The sequence below is a fragment of the Jaculus jaculus genome, chromosome 1, assembly GCF_020740685.1.
Source record: "Jaculus jaculus isolate mJacJac1 chromosome 1, mJacJac1.mat.Y.cur, whole genome shotgun sequence".
NCBI classification, from domain to species: domain Eukaryota; kingdom Metazoa; phylum Chordata; class Mammalia; order Rodentia; family Dipodidae; genus Jaculus; species Jaculus jaculus.
The window spans coordinates 221,093,455-221,114,934 of NC_059102.1; the positions used below are offsets into that span (position 1 = coordinate 221,093,455).

The 21,480-nt window shown below is 39.5% G+C and overlaps 1 protein-coding gene across 1 annotated transcript; it reads right to left on the minus strand.

Moving 5' to 3' along the window:
- Window positions 1-19,654: 19,654 nt before the first annotated feature.
- On the minus strand, window positions 19,655-21,087 carry LOC123464442 (protein SET). Its single transcript, XM_045161415.1, has one exon. The coding sequence runs from the start codon at window positions 21,085-21,087 to the stop codon at window positions 20,218-20,220; it is 870 nt and encodes a 289-aa protein (XP_045017350.1). The 3' UTR covers window positions 19,655-20,217.
- Between the last annotated feature and the right edge of the window lie 393 nt (window positions 21,088-21,480).

Below are 21,480 nucleotides of genomic sequence, written 5' to 3' on the forward strand. Positions count from 1 at the left end.
AAATAAAGTACCTTGGAATAAACCTAACCAAGGAAGTAAAGAATCTATACAATGAGAACTTTAAAACACTCAAGCGAGAAATTGCAGAAGATACTAGAAAGTGGAGAAACATCCCTAATTACTGTATTGAAAGAATCAATATCGTGAAAATGGCAATCTTACCTAAAGCAATCTACACATTTAATGCAATCCCTATCAAAATTACAAAGGCTTTCTTCATGGAAATAGAAAAAACAACCCAAAAATTCATTTGGAATCACAAAAAACCTCGAATATCTAAAATAATACTGAGCAACAAAAATGAGGCTGGTGGTATCACCATACCTGATTTTAACCTATACTACAGAGCCATAGTAACAAAAACAGCATGGTACTGGCACAAAAACAGACATGTAGATCAGTGGAACAGAATAGAGGACCCAGATGTAAGCCCAAGTAGCTATAGCCACCTGATATTCGATAAAAATGCCAAAAATACTCATTGGAGAAGAGACAGCCTCTTCAGCAAATGGTGTTTTGAAAACTGGATATATATCTGCAGAAGGATGAAAATAGATTCTTCTCTCTCGCCATGCACAAGAATTAAGTCCAAATGGATTAAAGACCTTAACATCAGACCGGAAACTTTGAAACTGCTAGAGGAAAAAGTAGGGGAAACCCTTCAATATATTGGTCTTGGCAAAGATTTTCTGAATACAACCCCAATTGCTCAGGCAATAAAACCACAGATTAACCACTGGGACCTAATGAAATTACAAAGATTTTGCACCGCAAAGGACACAGTGAAAAAAGCAAAGAGGCAACCTACAGAATGGGAAAAAATCTTCGCCAGCTATATATCTGATAGAGGATTAATATCTAGGATATACAAAGAACTCAAAAAGTTAAGTAATAAGGAATCAAACAAGCCAATCAAAAAATGGGCTATGGAGCTAAATAGAGCATTCTCAAAGGAAGAAATACGAATGGCATATAAGCATCTAAAAAAATGTTCTACGTCACTAGTCATCTGGGAAATGCAGATTAAAACTACATTGAGATTCCATCTCACTCCTGTCAGATTGGCCACCATCATGAAAACAAATGATCATAAATGTTGGCGGGGATGTGGAAAAAAAGGAACCCTTCTGCACTGCTGGTGGGAATGCAATCTGGTCCAGCCATTGTGGAAAACAGTGTGGAGGTTCCTAAAACAGCTATAGATTGATCTACCATATGACCCAGCTATAGCACTCCTAGGCATATATCCAAAGGAGTTATCTCATTTCCTTAGAAGTACATGCTCAACCATGTTTATTGCTGCTCAATTTATAATAGCTGGGAAATGGAATCAGCCTATATGTCCCTCAACAGATGAGTGGATAATGAAGATGTGGCACATTTATACAGTGGAGTTCTACTCAGCGGTAAAGAAAAATGACGTTATGAAATTTGCAGAAAAATGGATGGACCTGGAAAGTATTATACTAAGTGAGGTAACCCAGGTCCAGAAAGCCAAGCACCACATGTTCTCTCTCATATGTGGATCCTAGCTACAGATGACTGGGCTTCTGTGTGAGAATGAAAATACTTAGTAGCAGAGGCCAGTAACTTGAAAAGGAGACATAAACGGTAGAGAAAGGAAGGGGGGAGGATACTTAATAGGTTGATATTGTATATATGTAATTACAATGATTGTAATGGGGAGGTAATATGATGGAGAATGGAATTTCAAATGCGAAAGTGTGGCGGTGGGGTGGGAGGGAATTACCATGGGATATATTTTATAATCATGGAAAATGTTAATAAAAATTAAAAAAAAAGAAAAAGAAAAAGGGTCCCTGGATGATGGAAAACAGACACTTTCATTTCACCTTTATACTGTGAGCAGGAAATAAAATTCTGTCATATTTAAAAAAAAAAAAGAAATTAGAAAATTGCAAGTAAACAACCTAATGCTTTACCTTAAAGCCTTGGTAAAAGAAGAACAAGGAGTTCCGATTAAGATGGCGGCGTAGGTATCACGCCAAAGTAGCCTAGGGGGAAAAAAGACTAAAAAAACTCAGCAAAATACACGCTTTTACTAAAAAGTGAGGTGTATAGGAAATTGAGGCAGCAGCGGAGAAGTAGAAGAGTTATAGAGCATCCAGAGCCCGCACAGGCGGGAAAAGCGTCTCCAGCGGCTCAGGCAGCTCGGCCAAACGCCGCAGCCGCAGCGCAGCAGAAAACCGCCAGACCAGCTCGAGCCGCAGGAGAAGCCAGGTGCGGGATTTTCCCCTCACACTGCGCTCTCCGCAACTCGGGAAACGTGAGGGGAGAGCGGCAGCGAGCAGGGGACGAGAAGACCGCGAGGTAGAACACGTGGAGCAGCGAGACAACCAGAGCAGCCGCGGCTCCCTCCCCTTCCCCACTGCCTGAGCCCAGCTCCAGCGAACAGAGCAGCGGCCCGGGACCCAGCCACGCCAACTTGGGCTGACAGCGGGACCCAAGCAGGAGCAGAGTTCGGCAGCAACTTCAGTGGCTCCAGCACCAGTACCAGCGGCCCCAGCAGCAGCGGACCCAGGAGCGGCAGCGGCGGCAGATCCCGCAGCAGCAGCTTCGGGGGGAGCAGCGGCGGTGGTCACGGCAGCAGCAGCTTCAGCAGTGGTGGTGGCTCCGGTGGTGGCAGCTATGGGAGCAGCAGAGGCAGCAGCAGTGGCTCGGTTTGCCCCGTAGGAAAAGCAAGTGCCCAGCTCCAGAAATCAGAACAGCAGCCCGACGACCCAGGCAGCAACTTGACTGAGACCAAAATCACCCAAGGTAACTGAGATTGCACCGGGGAAGGGTCTCACTTGATCACAAGCTGACTTGGATCCCTCAACAGACCAGAAATCTAAACCTCTTTGTTGATAGAAGATCTGGTCACTATAATGACTACTCTTGCATACATACTCAGGGCTGTTTTTGACTGAATGTGTACAGTGTTTAGTTAAATTTTAGAATCTACCTGTATTTTATTCCACTCAGCCTGCTTGAATACTCCTATAGCAGGGAATCTCAACCCCTAAGAACATCTTTATAGATACTCTGAGAGTCGTAAGAGCCACACCTAATACCTTAAGGTCCTACCCTGAAAATATATTACATCAAATCAATTGATACTAGCTAGAAAATCCAAGCATTAACTTAATCCAAGATGCAAAAATATATACATTATAACACGAGAAACACTAAAAAGCAAGATGATATAAATCCACCTAAAAGTATTAATGCATCAGAAATGTCCTCCAGAGAGAAAGAGTTAGAGGAAATGCCTGAGAAAGAGTTCAAAAGAATAATTATAAATATGTTCAAAGAGGTCAAAGAACACATGAAAACAATCAAGGAAGAAATCAAAGAGGAAATCAAAGGAATCAAAGAAGAGGCAGGACACCAATTTAATGAAATAAAGAAGGCAATACAAGACATAAATAGGGAAATAGAAATAATGAAGAAAAACCAGTCAGAATTACTAGCAATGAAGAACACAGTTAATGAAATAAAAAACTCTGTAGAAAATCTCACCAGTAGGATGGATGAGGGAGAGGACAGAATATCTAAGCTAGAAGACCAGGTGGCAGACCTAATGCAGTCCAACAAAGAGAAAGACAAACTTATAGAAAAGTATGAGTGGGAATTTCAAGATATTTGGGACACTATGAAAAGATCCAATATAAGAATTCAGGGCATAGTAGAAGGAGAAGAACTCTACTCCGGAGGCATAGTAGGCATCTTCAACAAAATCATAGAGGAAAATTTCCCCCAAATTGGGAAAGAGGTGCCAATACAGATACAGGAAGCCTTTAGAACCCCAGCCAGACAAAACCCAGAAAGAACCTCCCCTCGCCATATTATAATCAAACTTCCAAACACACAAACCAAAGAAAAATTATTGAAAGCAGTTAGAGAGAAATATCAAGTTACCTACAAAAGCAAGCCCATCAGGATTACAGCAGATTATTCAACACAAACTTTTAAAGCCAGAAGGGCTTGGAGTGATATATTCCAAGTTCTGAAAGATAACAACTGTCAACCAAGTTACTCTATCCTGCAAAGTTATCCATTCAAATAGATGGAGAAATAAAGACATTCCATTACAAAAGGAGGTTAAAGGAGTATTTGAAGACAAAACCAGCTCTACAGAAAATACTTGATAGAATCCTCCATGCTGAACAAAAGGAAAAGCACACATATAAGGAACCTAGAAAAAACAAGCTATACTCAAATACCAGTTAACAGAAGAGAGCACAGGTAGAACCAGTAACACACACACACACACACAAAAATGGCAAACATAAATACACACCTTTCAATAATATCTCTTAATATCAACGATCTCAATGCTCCAACGAAAAGACATAGATTTTCAGACTGGGTTAAAAAGCAGGAGCCTACAATTTGTTGTCTCCAAGAAATTCACCTTTCTACAAAGGATAGACATTATCTTTGGGTGAAAGGTTGGAAGACGGTGTTTCAAGCAAATGGGCCTAGAAAACAAGCAGGGGTTGCTATCCTAATATCAGACAGGGTAGACTTTAGTCCGACGTTAGTCAAGAAAGATAAGGAAGGTCACTTTATATTGATTAAGGGCACACTCCAACAGGAGGACATTACAATCCTAAACATATATGCACCTAACATCGGGGCTCCCAAATTCGTCAAACAAACACTATTAGAACTAAGGTCACAGATAACACCAAACACAGTGGTGGTGGGTGACTTTAACACCCCACTGTCATCAATTGACAGGTCATCCAGGGAAAGAATAAACAGAGAGGCATCTGGACTAAATGAGGTCATAGAAGGAATGGACCTAACAGATATATACAGGACATTTCATCCAAAGGCTGCAGAATATACATTCTTTTCAGCAGCACATGGAACATTCTCTAAAATAGACCATATATTAGGACATAAAGCAAATCTTAACAAATTCAGGAAAATTGAAATAATTCCTTGCATTCTATCTGACCACAATGGAATTAAACTACAAATCAGTAGCAAGAAAGTCTATAGAGTATACACAAAATCATGGAAACTAAACAATAAACTACTAAATGATGAGTGGGTCAATGAAGAAATCAAAAAGGAAATCAAAAAATTTATAGAGTCAAATGATAATGAGAACACAACATACCAAAATTTCTGGGATGCAATGAAGGCAGTTCTAAGAGGTAAATTTATAGCCTTAAGTGCCTATATTAAGAAATTAGAAAGGTCGCAAGTAAACGACCTAATGCTTCGCCTTAAAGCCTTGGAAAAAGAAGAACAAGGCAAACCAAAAATTAGTAGACGGGAAGAAATAATAAAGATTAGGGCAGAAAATAATGAAATAGAAACAAAAAGAACAATCCAAAGAAGTAATGAAACAAATAGTTGGTTCTTTGAAAGGATAAACAAGATTGATAAACCCTTAGCAAATCTGACCAAAAGAAAGAGAGAAGAGACACAAATTAGTAAAATCAGAGATGAACAAGGCAACATCACAACAGATTCCAGAGAAATTCAAAAAATCATAGGGACATAGTACAAAAGCATATACTCCACAAAGTATGAAAATCTGAAAGAAATGGATGATTTCCTTGATCTATATGACCTACCTAAATTAAATCAAAATGAGATTAATCACTTAAATAGACCTATAACAAACATGGAGATCCGAACAGTTATCAATAATCTCCCAACTAAAAAAAGCCCAGGCCCGGATGGATTCACTGCTGAATTTTACCAGACTTTTAAGGAAGAGCTAACACCATTGCTTCTTAAGCTTTTCCAGGAAATAGAAAAAGAAGGAATTCTACCAAACTCCTTCTATGAGGCCAGCATCACCCTGATACCAAAACCAGGCAAAGATAGAACAAAAAAAGAAAATTACAGACCAATCTCCCTCATGAACATAGATGCAAAAATTCTCAACAAAATATTGGCAAACAGAATACAAGAGTATATCAAAAAGATCATTCACCCTGACCAAGTAGGCTTTATCCCAGAGATGCAGGGATGGTTCAACATACGCAAATCTATAAATGTAATACATTACATAAACGGGTTGAAGGACAAAAATCACATGATCATCTCATTAGATGCAGAGAAAGCATTTGACAAAATCCAACATCCCTTCATGATAAAAGTCCTACAGAGACTGGGAATAGAAGGAACATATCTCAATATAATAAAGGCTATTTATGACAAGCCTACAGCCAACATATTACTAAATGGGGAAAAACTGGAAGCTTTTCCACTAAAATCAGGAACAAGACAAGGGTGTCCACTGTCCCCACTTCTATTTAATATAGTTTTGGAAGTCTTAGCCATAGCAATAAGGCAAGAGACACACATAAAAGGGATACAAATTGGAAAGGAAGAAATCAAGTTATCATTATTTGCAGATGACATGATTCTATACATAAAGGACCCTAAAGACTCTACTAGCAAGCTGTTAGAGCTGATCAAAACCTACAGCAATGTAGCAGGATACAAAATAAATACACAGAAATCAGTAGCCTTCATATATGCTAACAACAAACACACAGAGGATGAAATCAGAGAATCACTCCCATTCACAATTGCATCAAAAAAAATAAAGTACCTTGGAATAAACCTAACCAAGGAAGTAAAGAATCTATACAATGAGAACTTTAAAACACTCAAGCGAGAAATTGCAGAAGACACTAGAAAGTGGAGAAACATCCCTTGTTCCTGGATTGGAAGAATCAATATTGTGAAAATGGCAATCTTACCTAAAGCAATCTACACATTTAATGCAATCCCTATCAAAATTCCAAAGGCTTTCTTCATGGAAATAGAAAAAACAATCCAAAAATTCATTTGGAATCACAAAAAACCTCAAATATCTAAAATAATACTGAGCAACAAAAAAGAGGCTGGTGGTATCACCATACCTGATTTTAACCTATACTACAGAGCCATAGTAACAAAAACAGCATGGTACTGGCACAAAAACAGACATGTAGATCAGTGGAACAGAATAGAGGACCCAGATGTAAGCCCAAGTAGCTATAGCCACCTGATATTCGATAAAAATGCCAAAAATACTCATTGGAGAAGAGACAGCCTCTTCAGCAAATGGTGTTTTGAAAACTGGATAAATATCTGCAGAAGGATGAAAATAGATTCTTCTCTCTCGCCATGCACAAGAATTAAGTCCAAATGGATTAAAGACCTTAACATCAGACCGGAAACTTTGAAACTGCTAGAGGAAAAAGTAGGGGAAACCCTTCAACATATTGGTCTTGGCAAAGACTTTCTGAATACAACCCCAATTGCTCAGGCAATAAAACCACAGATTAATCACTGGGACCTAATGAAATTACAAAGATTTTGCACCGCAAAGGACACAGTGAAAAAAGCAAAGAGGCAACCTACAGAATGGGAAAAAATCTTCGCCAGCTATATATCTGATAGAGGATTAATAACTAGGATATACAAAGAACTCAAAAAGTTAAATAATAAGGAATCAAACAAGCCAATCAAAAAATGGGCTATGGAGCTAAATAGAGAGTTCTCAAAGGAAGAAATACGAATGGCATATAAGCATCTAAAAAAATGTTCTACGTCACTAGTCATCAGGGAAATGCAGATTAAAACCACATTGAGATTCCATCTCACTCCTGTCAGATTGGCCACCATCATGAAAACAAATGATCATAAATGTTGGCGGGGATGTGGAAAAAAAGGAACCCTTCTTCACTGCTGGTGGGAATGCAATCTGGTCCAGCCATTGTGGAAAACAGTGTGGAGGTTCCTAAAACAGCTAGAGATTGATTTACCATATGATCCAGCTATCGCGCTCCTAGGCATATATCCAAAGGACTCATCTCATTTCCTTAGAAGTACATGCTCAACCATGTTTATTGCTGCTCAATTTATAATAGCTGGGAAATGGAACCAGCCTAGATGTCCCTCAACAGATGAGTGGATAATGAAGATGTGGTACATTTATACAATGGAGTTCCACTCAGCGGTAAAGAAAAATGAAGCTATGAAATTTGCAGAAAAATGGATGGACCTGGATAGTATTATACTAAGTCAGGTAACCCAGGCCCAGAAAGCCAAGCGCCACATGTTCTCTCTCATATGTGGATCCTAGCTACAGATGACTGGGCTTCTGCGTGAGAATGAAAATACTTAGTAGCAGAGGCCAGTAAGTTGAAAAAGAGACATAAAGGGTGGAGAAAGGAAGGGAGGAGGATACTTAATAGGTTGATATTGTATATATGTAATTACAATGATTGTAATGGGGAGGTAATATGATGGAGAATGGAATTTCAAACGGGAAAGTGTGGGGGTGGGGAGGGAGGGAATTACCATGGGATATATTTTATAATCATGAAAAATGTTAATAAAAATTAAAAAAAAAAAGAAGAACAAGGAAAAAAAGAGTAGATGGGAAGAAATAATAAAGATTAGGGCAGAAATTAAGAAATAGAAACAACAACAACAACAAAAAACAATCCAAAGAATTAATGAAACAAAAGTTGGTTCTTTGAAAGGATAAACAAGATTGATAAACCCTTAGCAAATCTGACCAAAAGAAAGAGAGAAGAGACACAAACTAATAAAATCAGAGATGAACAAGGTAACATCACAACAGATTCCAGAGAAATTCAAAAAATCATAGGGACATACTATAAAAGCATATACTCCACAAAGTATGAAAATCTGACAGAAATAGATGCTTTCCTTGATTTATATGACCTACCTAAATTAAATCAACATGAGATTAATCACTTAAATAGACCTATAACAAACATGGAGATCCAAACAGTTATCAATAATCTCCCAACTAAAAAAAGCCCAGGCCCAGATGGATTCACTGCTGAATTTTACCAGACCTTTAAAGAAGAGCTAGCACCATTCCTTCTTAAGCTTTTCCAGGAAATAGAAAAAGAAGGAATTCTACCAAACTCCTTTTATGAGGCCAGCATCACCCTGATACCAGAACCAGGCAAAGATAGAACAAAAAAAGAAAATTACAGACCAATCTCCCTCATGAACATAGATGCAAAAATTCTCAACAAAATATTGGCAAACAGAATACAAGAGTATATCAAAAAGATCATTCACCCTGACCAAGTAGGCTTTATCCCAGAGATGCAGGGATGGTTCAACATACGCAAATCTACATATGTAATACATTACATAAATGGGTTGAAGGACAAAAATCACATGATCATCTCATTAGATGCAGAGAAAGCATTTGACAAAATCCAACATCCCTTCATGATAAAAGTCCTACAGAGACTGGGAATAGAAGGAACATATCTCAATATAATAAAGGCTATTTATGACAAGCCTACAGCCAACATATTACTAAATGGGGAAAAACTGGAAGCTTTTCCACTAAAATCAGGAACAAGACAAGGGTGTCCACTGTCCCCACTTCTATTTAATATAGTTTTGGAAGTCTTAGCCATAGCAATAAGGCAAGAGACACACATAAAAGGGATACAAATTGGAAAGGAAGGAATCAAGTTATCATTATTTGCAGATGATATGATTCTATACATAAAGGACCCTAAAGACTCTACTAGCAAGCTGTTAGAGCTGATCAAAACCTACAGCCATGTAGCAGGATACAAAGTAAATACACAGGAATCAGTAGCCTTCATATATGCTAACAACAAACACACAGAGGATGAAATCAGAGAATCACTCCCATTCACAATTGCATCAAAAAAAATAAAGTACCTTGGAATAAACCTAACCAAGGAAGTAAAGAATCTATACAATGAGAACTTTAAAACACTCAAGCGAGAAATTGCAGAAGACACTAGAAAGTGGAGAAACATCCCTTGTTCCTGGATTGGAAGAATCAATATCGTGAAAATGGCAATCTTACCTAAAGCAATCTACACATTTAATGCAATCCCTATCAAAATTCCAAAGGCTTTCTTCATGGAAATAGAAAAAACAATCCAAAAATTCATTTGGAATCACAAAAAACCTCAAATATCTAAAATAATACTGAGCAACAAAAAAGAGGCTGGTGGTATCACCATACCTGATTTTAACCTATACTACAGAGCCATAGTAACAAAAACAGCATGGTACTGGCACAAAAACAGACATGTAGATCAGTGGAACAGAATAGAGGACCCAGATGTAAGCCCAAGTAGCTATAGCCACCTGATATTCGATAAAATGCCAAAAATACTCATTGGAGAAGAGACAGCCTCTTCAGCAAATGGTGTTGGGAAAACTGGATAAATATCTGCAGAAGGATGAAAATAGATTCTTCTCTCTCGCCATGCACAAGAATTAAGTCCAAATGATTAAAGACCCTTAACATCAGACCGGAAACTCTGAAACTGCTAGAGGAAAAAGTAGGGGAAACCCTTCAACATAGTGGTCTTGGCAAAGACTTTCTGAATACAACCCCAATTGCTCAGGCAATAAAACCACAGATTAATCACTGGGACCTAATGAAATTACAAAGATTTTGCACCGCAAAGGACACAGTGAAAAAAGCAAAGAGGCAACCTACAGAATGGGAAAAAATCTTCGCCAGCTATATATCTGATAGAGGATTAATAACTAGGATATACAAAGAACTCAAAAAGTTAAATAATAAGGAATCAAACAAGCCAATCAAAAAATGGGCTATGGAGCTGAATAGAGAGTTCTCAAAGGAAGAAATACGAATGGCATATAAGCATCTAAAAAATGTTCTACGTCACTAGTCATCAGGGAAATGCAGATTAAAACCACATTGAGATTCCATCTCACTCCTGTCAGATTGGCCACCATCATGAAAACAAATGATCATAAATGTTGGCGGGGATGTGGAAAAAAAGGAACCCTTCTTCACTGCTGGTGGGAATGCAATCTGGTCCAGCCATTGTGGAAAACAGTGTGGAGGTTCCTAAAACAGCTAGAGATTGATTTACCATATGATCCAGCTATCGCGCTCCTAGGCATATATCCAAAGGACTCATCTCATTTCCTTAGAAGTACAGTGCTCGAGCCATGTTTATTGCTGCTCAATTTATAATAGCTGGGAAATGGAACCAGCCTAGATGTCCCTCAACAGATGAGTGGATAATGAAGATGTGGTACATTTATACAATGGAGTTCCACTCAGCGGTAAAGAAAAATGAAGCTATGAAATTTGCAGAAAAATGGATGGACCTGGATAGTATTATACTAAGTCAGGTAACCCAGGCCCAGAAAGCCAAGCGCCACATGTTCTCTCTCATATGTGGATCCTAGCTACAGATGACTGGGCTTCTGCGTGAGAATGAAAATACTTAGTAGCAGAGGCCAGTAAGTTGAAAAAGAGACATAAAGGGTGGAGAAAGGAAGGGAGGAGGATACTTAATAGGTTGATATTGTATATATGTAATTACAATGATTGTAATGGGGAGGTAATATGATGGAGAATGGAATTTCAAACGGGAAAGTGTGGGGGTGGGGAGGGAGGGAATTACCATGGGATATATTTTATAATCATGAAAAATGTTAATAAAAATTAAAAAAAAAAAGAAGAACAAGGAAAAAAAGACTAGATGGGAAGAAATAATAAAGATTAGGGCAGAAATTAAGAAATAGAAACAACAACAACAACAAAAAACAATCCAAAGAATTAATGAAACAAAAGTTGGTTCTTTGAAAGGATAAACAAGATTGATAAACCCTTAGCAAATCTGACCAAAAGAAAGAGAGAAGAGACACAAACTAATAAAATCAGAGATGAACAAGGTAACATCACAACAGATTCCAGAGAAATTCAAAAAATCATAGGGACATACTATAAAAGCATATACTCCACAAAGTATGAAAATCTGACAGAAATAGATGCTTTCCTTGATTTATATGACCTACCTAAATTAAATCAACATGAGATTAATCACTTAAATAGACCTATAACAAACATGGAGATCCAAACAGTTATCAATAATCTCCCAACTAAAAAAAGCCCAGGCCCAGATGGATTCACTGCTGAATTTTACCAGACCTTTAAAGAAGAGCTAGCACCATTCCTTCTTAAGCTTTTCCAGGAAATAGAAAAAGAAGGAATTCTACCAAACTCCTTTTATGAGGCCAGCATCACCCTGATACCAGAACCAGGCAAAGATAGAACAAAAAAAGAAAATTACAGACCAATCTCCCTCATGAACATAGATGCAAAAATTCTCAACAAAATATTGGCAAACAGAATACAAGAGTATATCAAAAAGATCATTCATCCTGACCAAGTAGGCTTTATCCCAAAGATGCAGGGATGGTTCAATATATGCATATCTACATATGTAATACATTATATAAATGGGTTGAAGGACAAAAATCACATGATCATCTCATTAGATGCAGAGAAAGCATTTGACAAAATCCAACATCCCTTCATGATAAAAGTCCTACAGAGACTGGGAATAGAAGGAACATATCTCAATATAATAAAAGCTATTTATAACAAGCCTACAGCCAACATATGACTAAATGGGGAAAAACTGGAAGTTTTTCCACTAAAATCAGGAACAAGACAAGGGTGTCCACTGTCCCCACTTTTATTTAATATAGTTTTGGAAGTCTTAGCCATAGCAATAAGGCAAGAGACACACATAAAAGGGATATAAATTGGAAAGGAAGGGATCAAGTTATCATTATTTGCAGATGATATGATTCTATACATAAAGGACCCTAAAGACTCTACTAGCAAGCTGTTAGAGCTGATCAAAACCTACAGCCATGTAGCAGGATACAAAGTAAATACACAGGGACCAGTAACCTTCATATATGCTAACAACACACACACAGAGGATGTAATCATAGAATCACTCCCATTCACAATTGCATCAAAAAAAAAATAAATAAAGTACCTTGGAATAAACCTAACCAAGGAAGTAAACAATCTCTACAAAAAAAAATAAATCAATTAAAAAAAAAAAGAATCTCTACAATGAGAACTTTAAAGTACTCAAGCGAGAAATTGAAGAATACTCTAGATAGTGGAGAAACATCCTTTGTTCCTGGATTGGAAGAATCAATATTGTGAAAATGGCAATCTCACCAAAAGCAATCTACACATTTAATGCCATCCCTATCAAAATTCCAAAAGGATTGTTCATGGAAATAGAAAAAAACAATTCAAAAATTCATTTGAAATCACAAAAATCCTCAAATATCTAAAATAATACTGAGCAACAAAAATAAGGCTGGTGGTATCACCATACCTGATTTTAACCTATACTACAGAGCCATAGTAACAAAAACAGTGTGGTACTGGCACAAAAACAGATATGTAGATCAGTGGAACAGAATAGAGGACCCAGATGTAAGCCCAAGTAGCTGTAGACACCTGATATTATGAAATGCCAAAAATACTCATTGGAGAAAAGACAGCCTCTTCAGCAAATGGTGTTGGGAAAACTGGATATATGTCTGCAGAAGGATTAAAATAGATTCTTCTCTCTCGCCATGCACAAGAATTAAGTCCAAATGATTAAAGACCCTAACATCAGACCTGAAACTCTGAAACTGCTAGGAAAAAGTAGGGGAAACCCTTCAACATAGCGGTCTTGGCAAAGACTTTCTGAATGCAACCCCAATTGCTCAGGCAATAAAACCACAGATTAATCACTGGGACCTCATGGAATTACAAAGATTTTGCACTGCAAAGGACACAGTGAAAAAAGCAAAGAAGCAACCTACAGAATGGGAAAAAATCTTCGCCAGCTATATATCTGATAGAGGATTAATATCTAGGATATACAAAGAACTCAAAAAGTTAAATAATAAGGAATCAAACAAGCCAATCAAAAAATGGGCTATGGAGCTGGATAGAGCATTCTCAAAGGAAGAAATACGAATGGCATATAAGCATCTAAAAAATGTTCTACGTCACTAGTCATCAGGGAAATGCAGATTAAAACTACATTGAGATTCCATCTCACTCCTGTCAGATTGGCCACCATCATGAAAACAAATGATCATAAATGTTGGTGGGGATGTGGAAAAAGAGAAACCCTTCTACACTGCTGGTGGGAATGCAATCTGGTCCAGCCATTGTGGAAATCAGTGTGGAGGTTCCTAAAACAGCTATAGATTGATCTACCATATGACCCAGCTATAGCACTCCTAGGCATATATCTGAAGGAATCATCTCATTTCCTTAGAAGTATGTGCTCGAGCATGTTTATTGCTGCTCAATTTATAATAGCTGGGAAATGGAACCAGCCTAGATGTCCCTCAACTGATGAGTGGATAATGAAGATGTGGCACATTTATACAATGGAGTTCTACTCAGCGGCAAAGAAAAATAAAGTTATGAAATATGCAGAAAAATGGATGGATCTGGAAAGGATTATACTAAGTGAGGTATCCCAGGCCCAGAAAGCCAAGCACCACATGTTCTCCGTCATATGTGGATCCTAGCTACAGATGATTGGGCTTCTGCATGAGAAGGAAAATACTTAGTAGCAGAGGCCAGTAAGTTAAAAAGGAGATATAAAGGGAAGAGATAGGAAGGGAGGAGGGTACCTAATAGATTGATATTGTATATATGTAAGTACAGTGATTGAGATGGGGAGGTAATATGATGGAGAATGGAATTTCAAAGGGGAAAGTGTGGAGGGGGGAGGGAGGGAGGGAATTACCATGGGATATTTTTTATAATCATGGAAAATGTTAATAAAAGTTAAAAAAAAATATTTTTTTTTAAAAATGTGAGACTTGGACCTCTACTTCCTCCCCTTGAGACCACTCTCACTTCAAGCAGGGGCTACTCATTCTATGCTGCAGTTCGTATGCTTGCCGCCAGATGGCACTGCTTCCTCACTCATGCCTAGCCCAGGAGGAGGCTTCAGGGTTTAAATCTGTTCATCAGTATCTCTCAGTCAGGATTTCTCCTCTGCAAGGTGGAAATGATGACATCACCAATCATTTGGGATGTGGTGGTGCATGCCTGTCATACAGCCTGGGCTAGAGCGAGGTCAGTCTGAGACTGAGATGAATTCCAGGTCAGCTTGAGCTAGAGCAAAACTCTACCTCAAAAAAAGAAAACAAAAACAAAGAACAAAGGAAAGGAATAAACAAATAAAAAGTGACTCTTGGGGGCTGGATAGAAGGCTTAGCGGTTAAGCACTTGCCTGCGAACCCTAAGGATCCCAGTTCGAGGTTCGCTTCCCCAGGACCCACATAAGTCAGATGCACAAGGTAACAAACACATGCATCTGGAGTTCGTTTGCAGTGGCTGGAGGCCCTGGTGCGCCCATTCCCTCTCTCTCTGCCTCTTTCTCTGTCTGTCTGTCGTTCTCAAATAAATAAATATAAATAAACAAAAAAAAAATTTAAGTAACTTTTCTTGTTGCCTTACTTCCCCTGAGGAAGGAGTCTGTGTTCATTCATCTCACAGATCTCACAGAAAGGCAAAAGAGACCGGAGCAATAATTCAGTTCATATGGCAAGCCAGTGAGTTTTGGGGGTCACTTGCAGGAGCCTGGGTGACTCAGAGGTAGCTGCATCACTGAGAAGCCCATGCAACATGGGTGACAACTAGTAAAAGCTGTTCCCTGGGGCATCCAGCGCAACTGGCAGCAGCTCAGAGACCTCCGCCACTACTTCCCTCCTGCCTTCTATGGTTCTTAGTCTCCTCGGTCTTGTAAGTTTCTTGTAAACTTCAGGAGTCTTTGCCTTAAGCTACTCCTCAACTCTTCACTCCACAATGTTATGTTTCTTTTTCTCTTAAAAAATTTTTTTTGGGGGGCTGGAGAGATGGCTTAGCGGTTAAGCGCTTGCCTGTGAAGCCTGAGGACCCCAGTTCAAGGCTCGATTCTCCAGGACCCAAGTTAGCCAGATGCACAAGGGGACGCATGCGCCTGGAGTTCGGTTTGCAGTGGCTGGAAGCCCTGGCGCGCCCATTCTCTCTCTCTATCTGCCTCTTTCTTTCTCTCTGTGTCGCTCTCAAATAAGTAAAAATAAACAAAAAAATTAAAAAAAAATTTGGGGGGGGGGCGCTGGAGAGATGGCTTAGCAGTTAAGCGCTTGCCTGTGAAGCTTAAGAAGCTTAAGGACCCCGGCTGGAGGCTCGATTCCCCAGGATCCATGTTAGCCAGATGCATAAGGGGGCACATGCATCTGGAGTCTGTTTGCAGTGGCTGGAGGCCCTGGTGCGCCCATTCTCTCTCTCTCTCTCTCTCTCTCTCCCTCTTTCTGTCTTTTGCTCTCAAATTAATAAATAAAAATAAAAATAATTAATATTTTTTATTTGCAAGCAGAAATATGGAGATAGAAATAGATAGATAGATAGATAGATGATAGATAGGTAGGTAGGTAGGTAGATAGATAGATAGATAGATGATTGATAGGTTGAGTTTGGGCCCATCAGGGCCTCTTGCCACTGCAAACAAATTCCAGATGCATGTGCCACATTGAGAAGCTGGCTTATGTGGGCCCTGAGGAATTAAACCCAAGTTGTTAGCCTTTGCAGTTAGGCCCTAACTGCTGAGCCATCACTCCAGTCCCACAATGGTATGTTTCTATGGGATGTGGAATGATAGTTATACAATAGCTTTGTACTTAGTTGTTATATTGTATTATATAGAAAATCATGCCAAGAAAAATCTCTAGATGTTAGTGCAGATGAATTTTGTTTTAGAATATTTAAATTTTGTGGTTGATGAGATGCACAGATGCTAAGCCCATGGATGTGGAGAGCTGACTATACTTTGTGTCTCTCAAAGGCACAGACTAACAAAACTTATTAATCATATCACCACAATTCAAAACCCTTACCAAGAATTCTTTAATATCCACAGATTTCAAATTAGCCAACAGTTGAATTTTGGAACCACGCTTCTGTAAACTTGACTCTTATGAGAATATGGTACCATTGCTGAGGGTGAAGCCCAGTGGTTGAGGTCCTGCATACATGAGACCAGAGTTCTGTCCCTGTCCTGCTGAGCACACGCAAGTCCCAGGTTCCATCTCAGTGTGTGTCAAGAAAAAATAAGACATTAAATAAATAAATAGTATACAGTAACTTTATTACTAGTGACAGAACAAGTGCTTTTGACAAGGGGGCAGGAGTGGAGAGATTCTGCTCCCCAAGGGGTACCTGGCAATTTGGAGATACATTTTTGGTTGTCACCATGAGTGCTCTTGCGTTTAGTGGGTAGAGGCCAGATACACTGCTCCATCTCCTGAAAGGCAAAGGAAGGCAAAGGATAATCACTCACAGCCCCAAATGCCATCAAGGCCGCGGCCACAAAACCCTGACTAAGCAACCCCTCCTTTTAAGGACTCTCCCACTCCTTGGGAGTTCTGATCTTTCCTGCTCTTCTCCTTAATTGCTTCCCCCCATACAAATAAAATTTCTCTTTTCTAAAAATTAACAAAATCACTCATTTAGACACTTAGACTTCATTACTACCCACTGGCATGCTGTGAGCTGGACTGACCACTGGCTGCCATTTGTTGTGAGAACTAACAGTAATGAATCATGGCCAACATCTGCAGGTTCATTTTATGTGTATGTGTGTATGTATATATGTATGTATGTATGTATGTATGTATGTATGTATGTATATGTGTACACATGTCAGGGTATCTTGTTGCTGCAAACAGATACTTGTCTGGCTTTATGTGTGTGGCTAGGGAATTGAACTCCTGGACAGAAGGCTTTGCAAGCAAGCACCTTTAACCACTGAGAAATTTCCCCAGCTCAGCCCCTGTGAGTTCATTTTTTATGCATGTGTTTGTGTGTGTGCATGAGGCATGCATATGTATAGGGACTAGAAAATAACCTTAGGTGTTTTCTCATGAATACTGTCCATCTATTTTGATACAGGGTTTCTCTTTGGCTTGGACGTCACCAATTACACTAGACTGGCTGGCCAATGATTCTCTGCCTCTTCAGCATTGGGATTATAGGTACACACTACCACACTCAACATTTTTAATATTTTTTCAAAATACTTTATTTGCAAGGGGAGAGAGAGAGGGAGAGCAAGTGCGAGCATGCCAGAGCCTCCAGCCTCTGCAAATGAACTCCAGATGCATGTGCCACCATGTGCATCTATCTGCTTTATGTGGTATGGTGGTTTGGTTTAGGTGTCCCCCATAAACTTAGGTGATCTGAATGCTAGGTCCCCGACCAATGGAGATTTAGGAATTAGGCAGTGTATTGTTGGGGCAGGCTTATGGGTGTTATAGCCAGTGTCCCCTTGCTGGTGTTTGGCACACTCTTGCTGTTGTCCACCTTATGTTGGCCAGGGGGTGATGTCCACCTTCTGCTCATGCCAATGTTTGCCCCTGACATGGAACTTCCCCTCGAGTCTGTAAGCCAAAATAAACTTTTTTTCCCCTCAAAAGCTGCTCTTGGTCGGGTGATTTCTGCCAGCAATGTAAAACTGACTGCAATAGTAATGTTGGTGCCAAGGAGTGGTGTCATTTGCTGCTGCCATATTACTGTGGCTTCGGCCTTTTGGAAATGATTTTCAAGAGGAATGTGGAAGGATTTGAAACCTTGGCCTAAGAGACACCTTGCAGTGCCTTAAGTACAGCTTGATGGGCCATTCTGGTCAGAGTTGAAAGACCTGAGTGCAGTAAGAACTATGGAGTGTGAGGTTTGGCTTATGAAGGCAAGAAAGAGCTTTGCTTGACTGGGCAAGAAGCAGTTTGTGTGAGAAGCTTGCTGTTATGCCCATGTCCTGAGAAGTTGTGCAGGGTTGCTTTGCGTAGAAATGGACTGGTATGTGCAGAGGGATATGACACAGAAAGAAATTTTGGGTTGAAGTTGTGCCCATTCAGCTGCAATTGTATGAGAGATTACAGCCATTGAGATTGGGTCAGCTGACCTGCATTGAGACAATAAAAAAATGCAGTCCTTTGAAGGGCACTGAATGCTGAAGGAGTGTCCTGTTCTTCAAGGTCTATTTTATCCCCCCCCCCCAGATGAACAAATTGGCACCCTACCTGGTATTATAGAGTATAAGAAATGATGGAAAGAGAGGATCATTGAATTTGCAACACAGTTCTGTGTTTTGCAAATGGCCATGGGCAGTGTGAAGCAGGTTTGCTGGATGCATGGAGACCTGATGGAGCCATGAGGATGAATCATGGGTTACAGTGGAGATGCTGGGACCACGAGATGGCTGCCAAGGAGAGCTGCTGGTCCCGATGAAGTTTTCCAGGACTGAAAGTAGCCTAGCTGGTGGGGTAGGATTGAAACTCTAGAGACTTTTTCCTGGTTAGAATTATCAGACTTGGAGATTTGTCACTGATTAGAGTTGTTGGACTTGGAGCTACAGAGTTTGATGTTTTCTCTGTTAAAATCTTGTACTGGTTGAATAATTCTTTGCTATGCCTAATGTCATATATTTTTTTTGTGTACACATTTAGTTTTATTGTAACAAAGCAACTGGTACACTTAACGTTTAAAACTGAGCAGTATCTTTCCTTTCCAGTGAAAACAAAGAAAATTTAAAAATAAAACAAAATTACAATAGAGAATGTCAATTCCAAATAAATCCTACAGGTTCTGCTGATTCTCCCATAGAGTGTCAGGGCTCAAGTCATCATTAGGACAGAATTTTATTTTAAAAGTGTCATCTTAAACTGCAAGGATGTCCATTAAACATCACAATTAAACATGCCAAAGGAGAAGCCATGTTGTCAAATTGCCCACTTAGCCCACCCAGACATCTCAAACCCACCCTTTGCTGACCTTCTATACCCCATTTTTTTTAAAGATTTTTTTCTTTTTATTAAACAAGAGAAAGTAGACAGGTACATGTTGGTAAATGCTAACTGTCTGTATTCACATAGAGACACAGTGTAATCTCTGAGCCCAGTATACAGAGAAAGGAGGAAAGAAGCTAGAATCTATGCACTACTACACAGGGCCAGCACCCTCCAGCTTCTGTCAGAGTGAAGGGAGCAGAAGGTTTTTCTTTTTTTCCCACAGAGCACGGTGGTGGTGTTAATCCATACAGTTCTTGTTTAGACAGGAAGGGATAAAAATGATTTTAGAACAATTTTTTTTTAAAAAAGATTATTTTCCTGTTGTATTCTGATCAGGGTAATTTCCCCCCAAAATAAGATGAGAACCATGATGTTGAGAAGAAGAGACCTCAAAAATAGGGCTACTGAGCATGAGAGGTTGTGGGGAGAAAAGACTGCAACTTGCTCCCAGGGACTGGAGAAAATTTAAAAAATAAAAAATAAAAATAAAAGGTTGGAATCCATCAGTGTTCTTTTCTATTAGTCATCTTCTCCTTCATCCTCCTCTCCTTCTTCCCCTTCATCATCATCTTCATCTTCTTCACCTTCATCCTCATCCCCTTCTTCATCAATATCTTCCAATCCTTCTTCTTCTTCTTCTTCATCATCATCATCTTCCCTCTCTCCTTCTTCATCATCCATATCAGGAACCAAGTAGTACTGCAAGGGATTTGGCCAAATATCATCTTTGCTGACCTCTCCTAACTCATCTGCACCTGCATCAGAATGGTCTGTAAACCAGGTAAAGAAGCTCTCTGGCTCTTCGTGCTGCCTCTTCCTACTGGCTTTATTCTGTGTCTGACTTGAGCGTTTCGTCAAATCCTTTCCAGATTTCCATTTGATTTCAGTGGACTTTGAAGATGGATCACCACTCTCATTCAGATGAAATTCTTTGGAGAGGACTTTATTTTCAAAGTAAGGATTTTCATCAAAATAAAAATCTATTCTGTAACCTGATTTTATATCTTCAAATTCTGTCACCTCAACTCTGGTCAGGTAATGCAGCGCCTCTTCATCTTCCTCCCCAAGCAGTGCAGACACTTGTGGATGGTTGACAAATGTTGTTACCCAAAAATTTGGGATTTTGGCGATCAATTCTGACCTCTTCTGACAAAATGGTTGGCGAAGTTTGTTATATTTCTGTTCTACTTTCAAAATTTCCTCACTGGCTTGTTCATTAAGTCTGTCTATTTCATTTTGTACTTCATCAATATATTCAATTGCTTCTTGCTGTTCTTTTTCTCCCTTCTGCAAGCCGGGCGAGGCCGACGAGTCGGCCGGCTTCAGCGCAGAGGCGGGTCTGGGCTTCTTGGGTTGAGGCAGGAGTGGAGATTGGCGTTTCGGGGCCATGCCACGAAGAACTAAACCGGCCCGGGAGCCTGCGGAGCGCAGCGGCGGGGGAAAGCCGGGCGAAGGGAGTCCAATGTCATATTTTGCAGTGAGTATTTATTCTGTACCATTATGGTTTTTTCTGGGGGGGGATTTTTGGTATTATGGCTCAGTTAAAAGACCTTGGCCTATGAGAATGTTTGAACATCATTAGGATTGATAAAAGCTATGGGTACTTTTAAAGATGTATTGAATGCATTGCATTTTACATCATGTATGGTTATCAGTTTATGGGGGACAAGGGTGAAATGTGGTGGTTTGATTCAGGTGTCCCCCATAAACTTAGATGCTCTGATTGCTAGGTTCCCAGCTGATTGAAAGTTGGGAATTAACACCTCTTGGAGACAGTGTATT

What these genes read in the sequence shown, in the direction of transcription:
- LOC123464442 (XM_045161415.1), bottom strand. Translation starts at nt 21,087, where the DNA reads ATGGCCCCGAAACGCCAATCTCCACTCCTGCCTCAACCCAAGAAGCCC.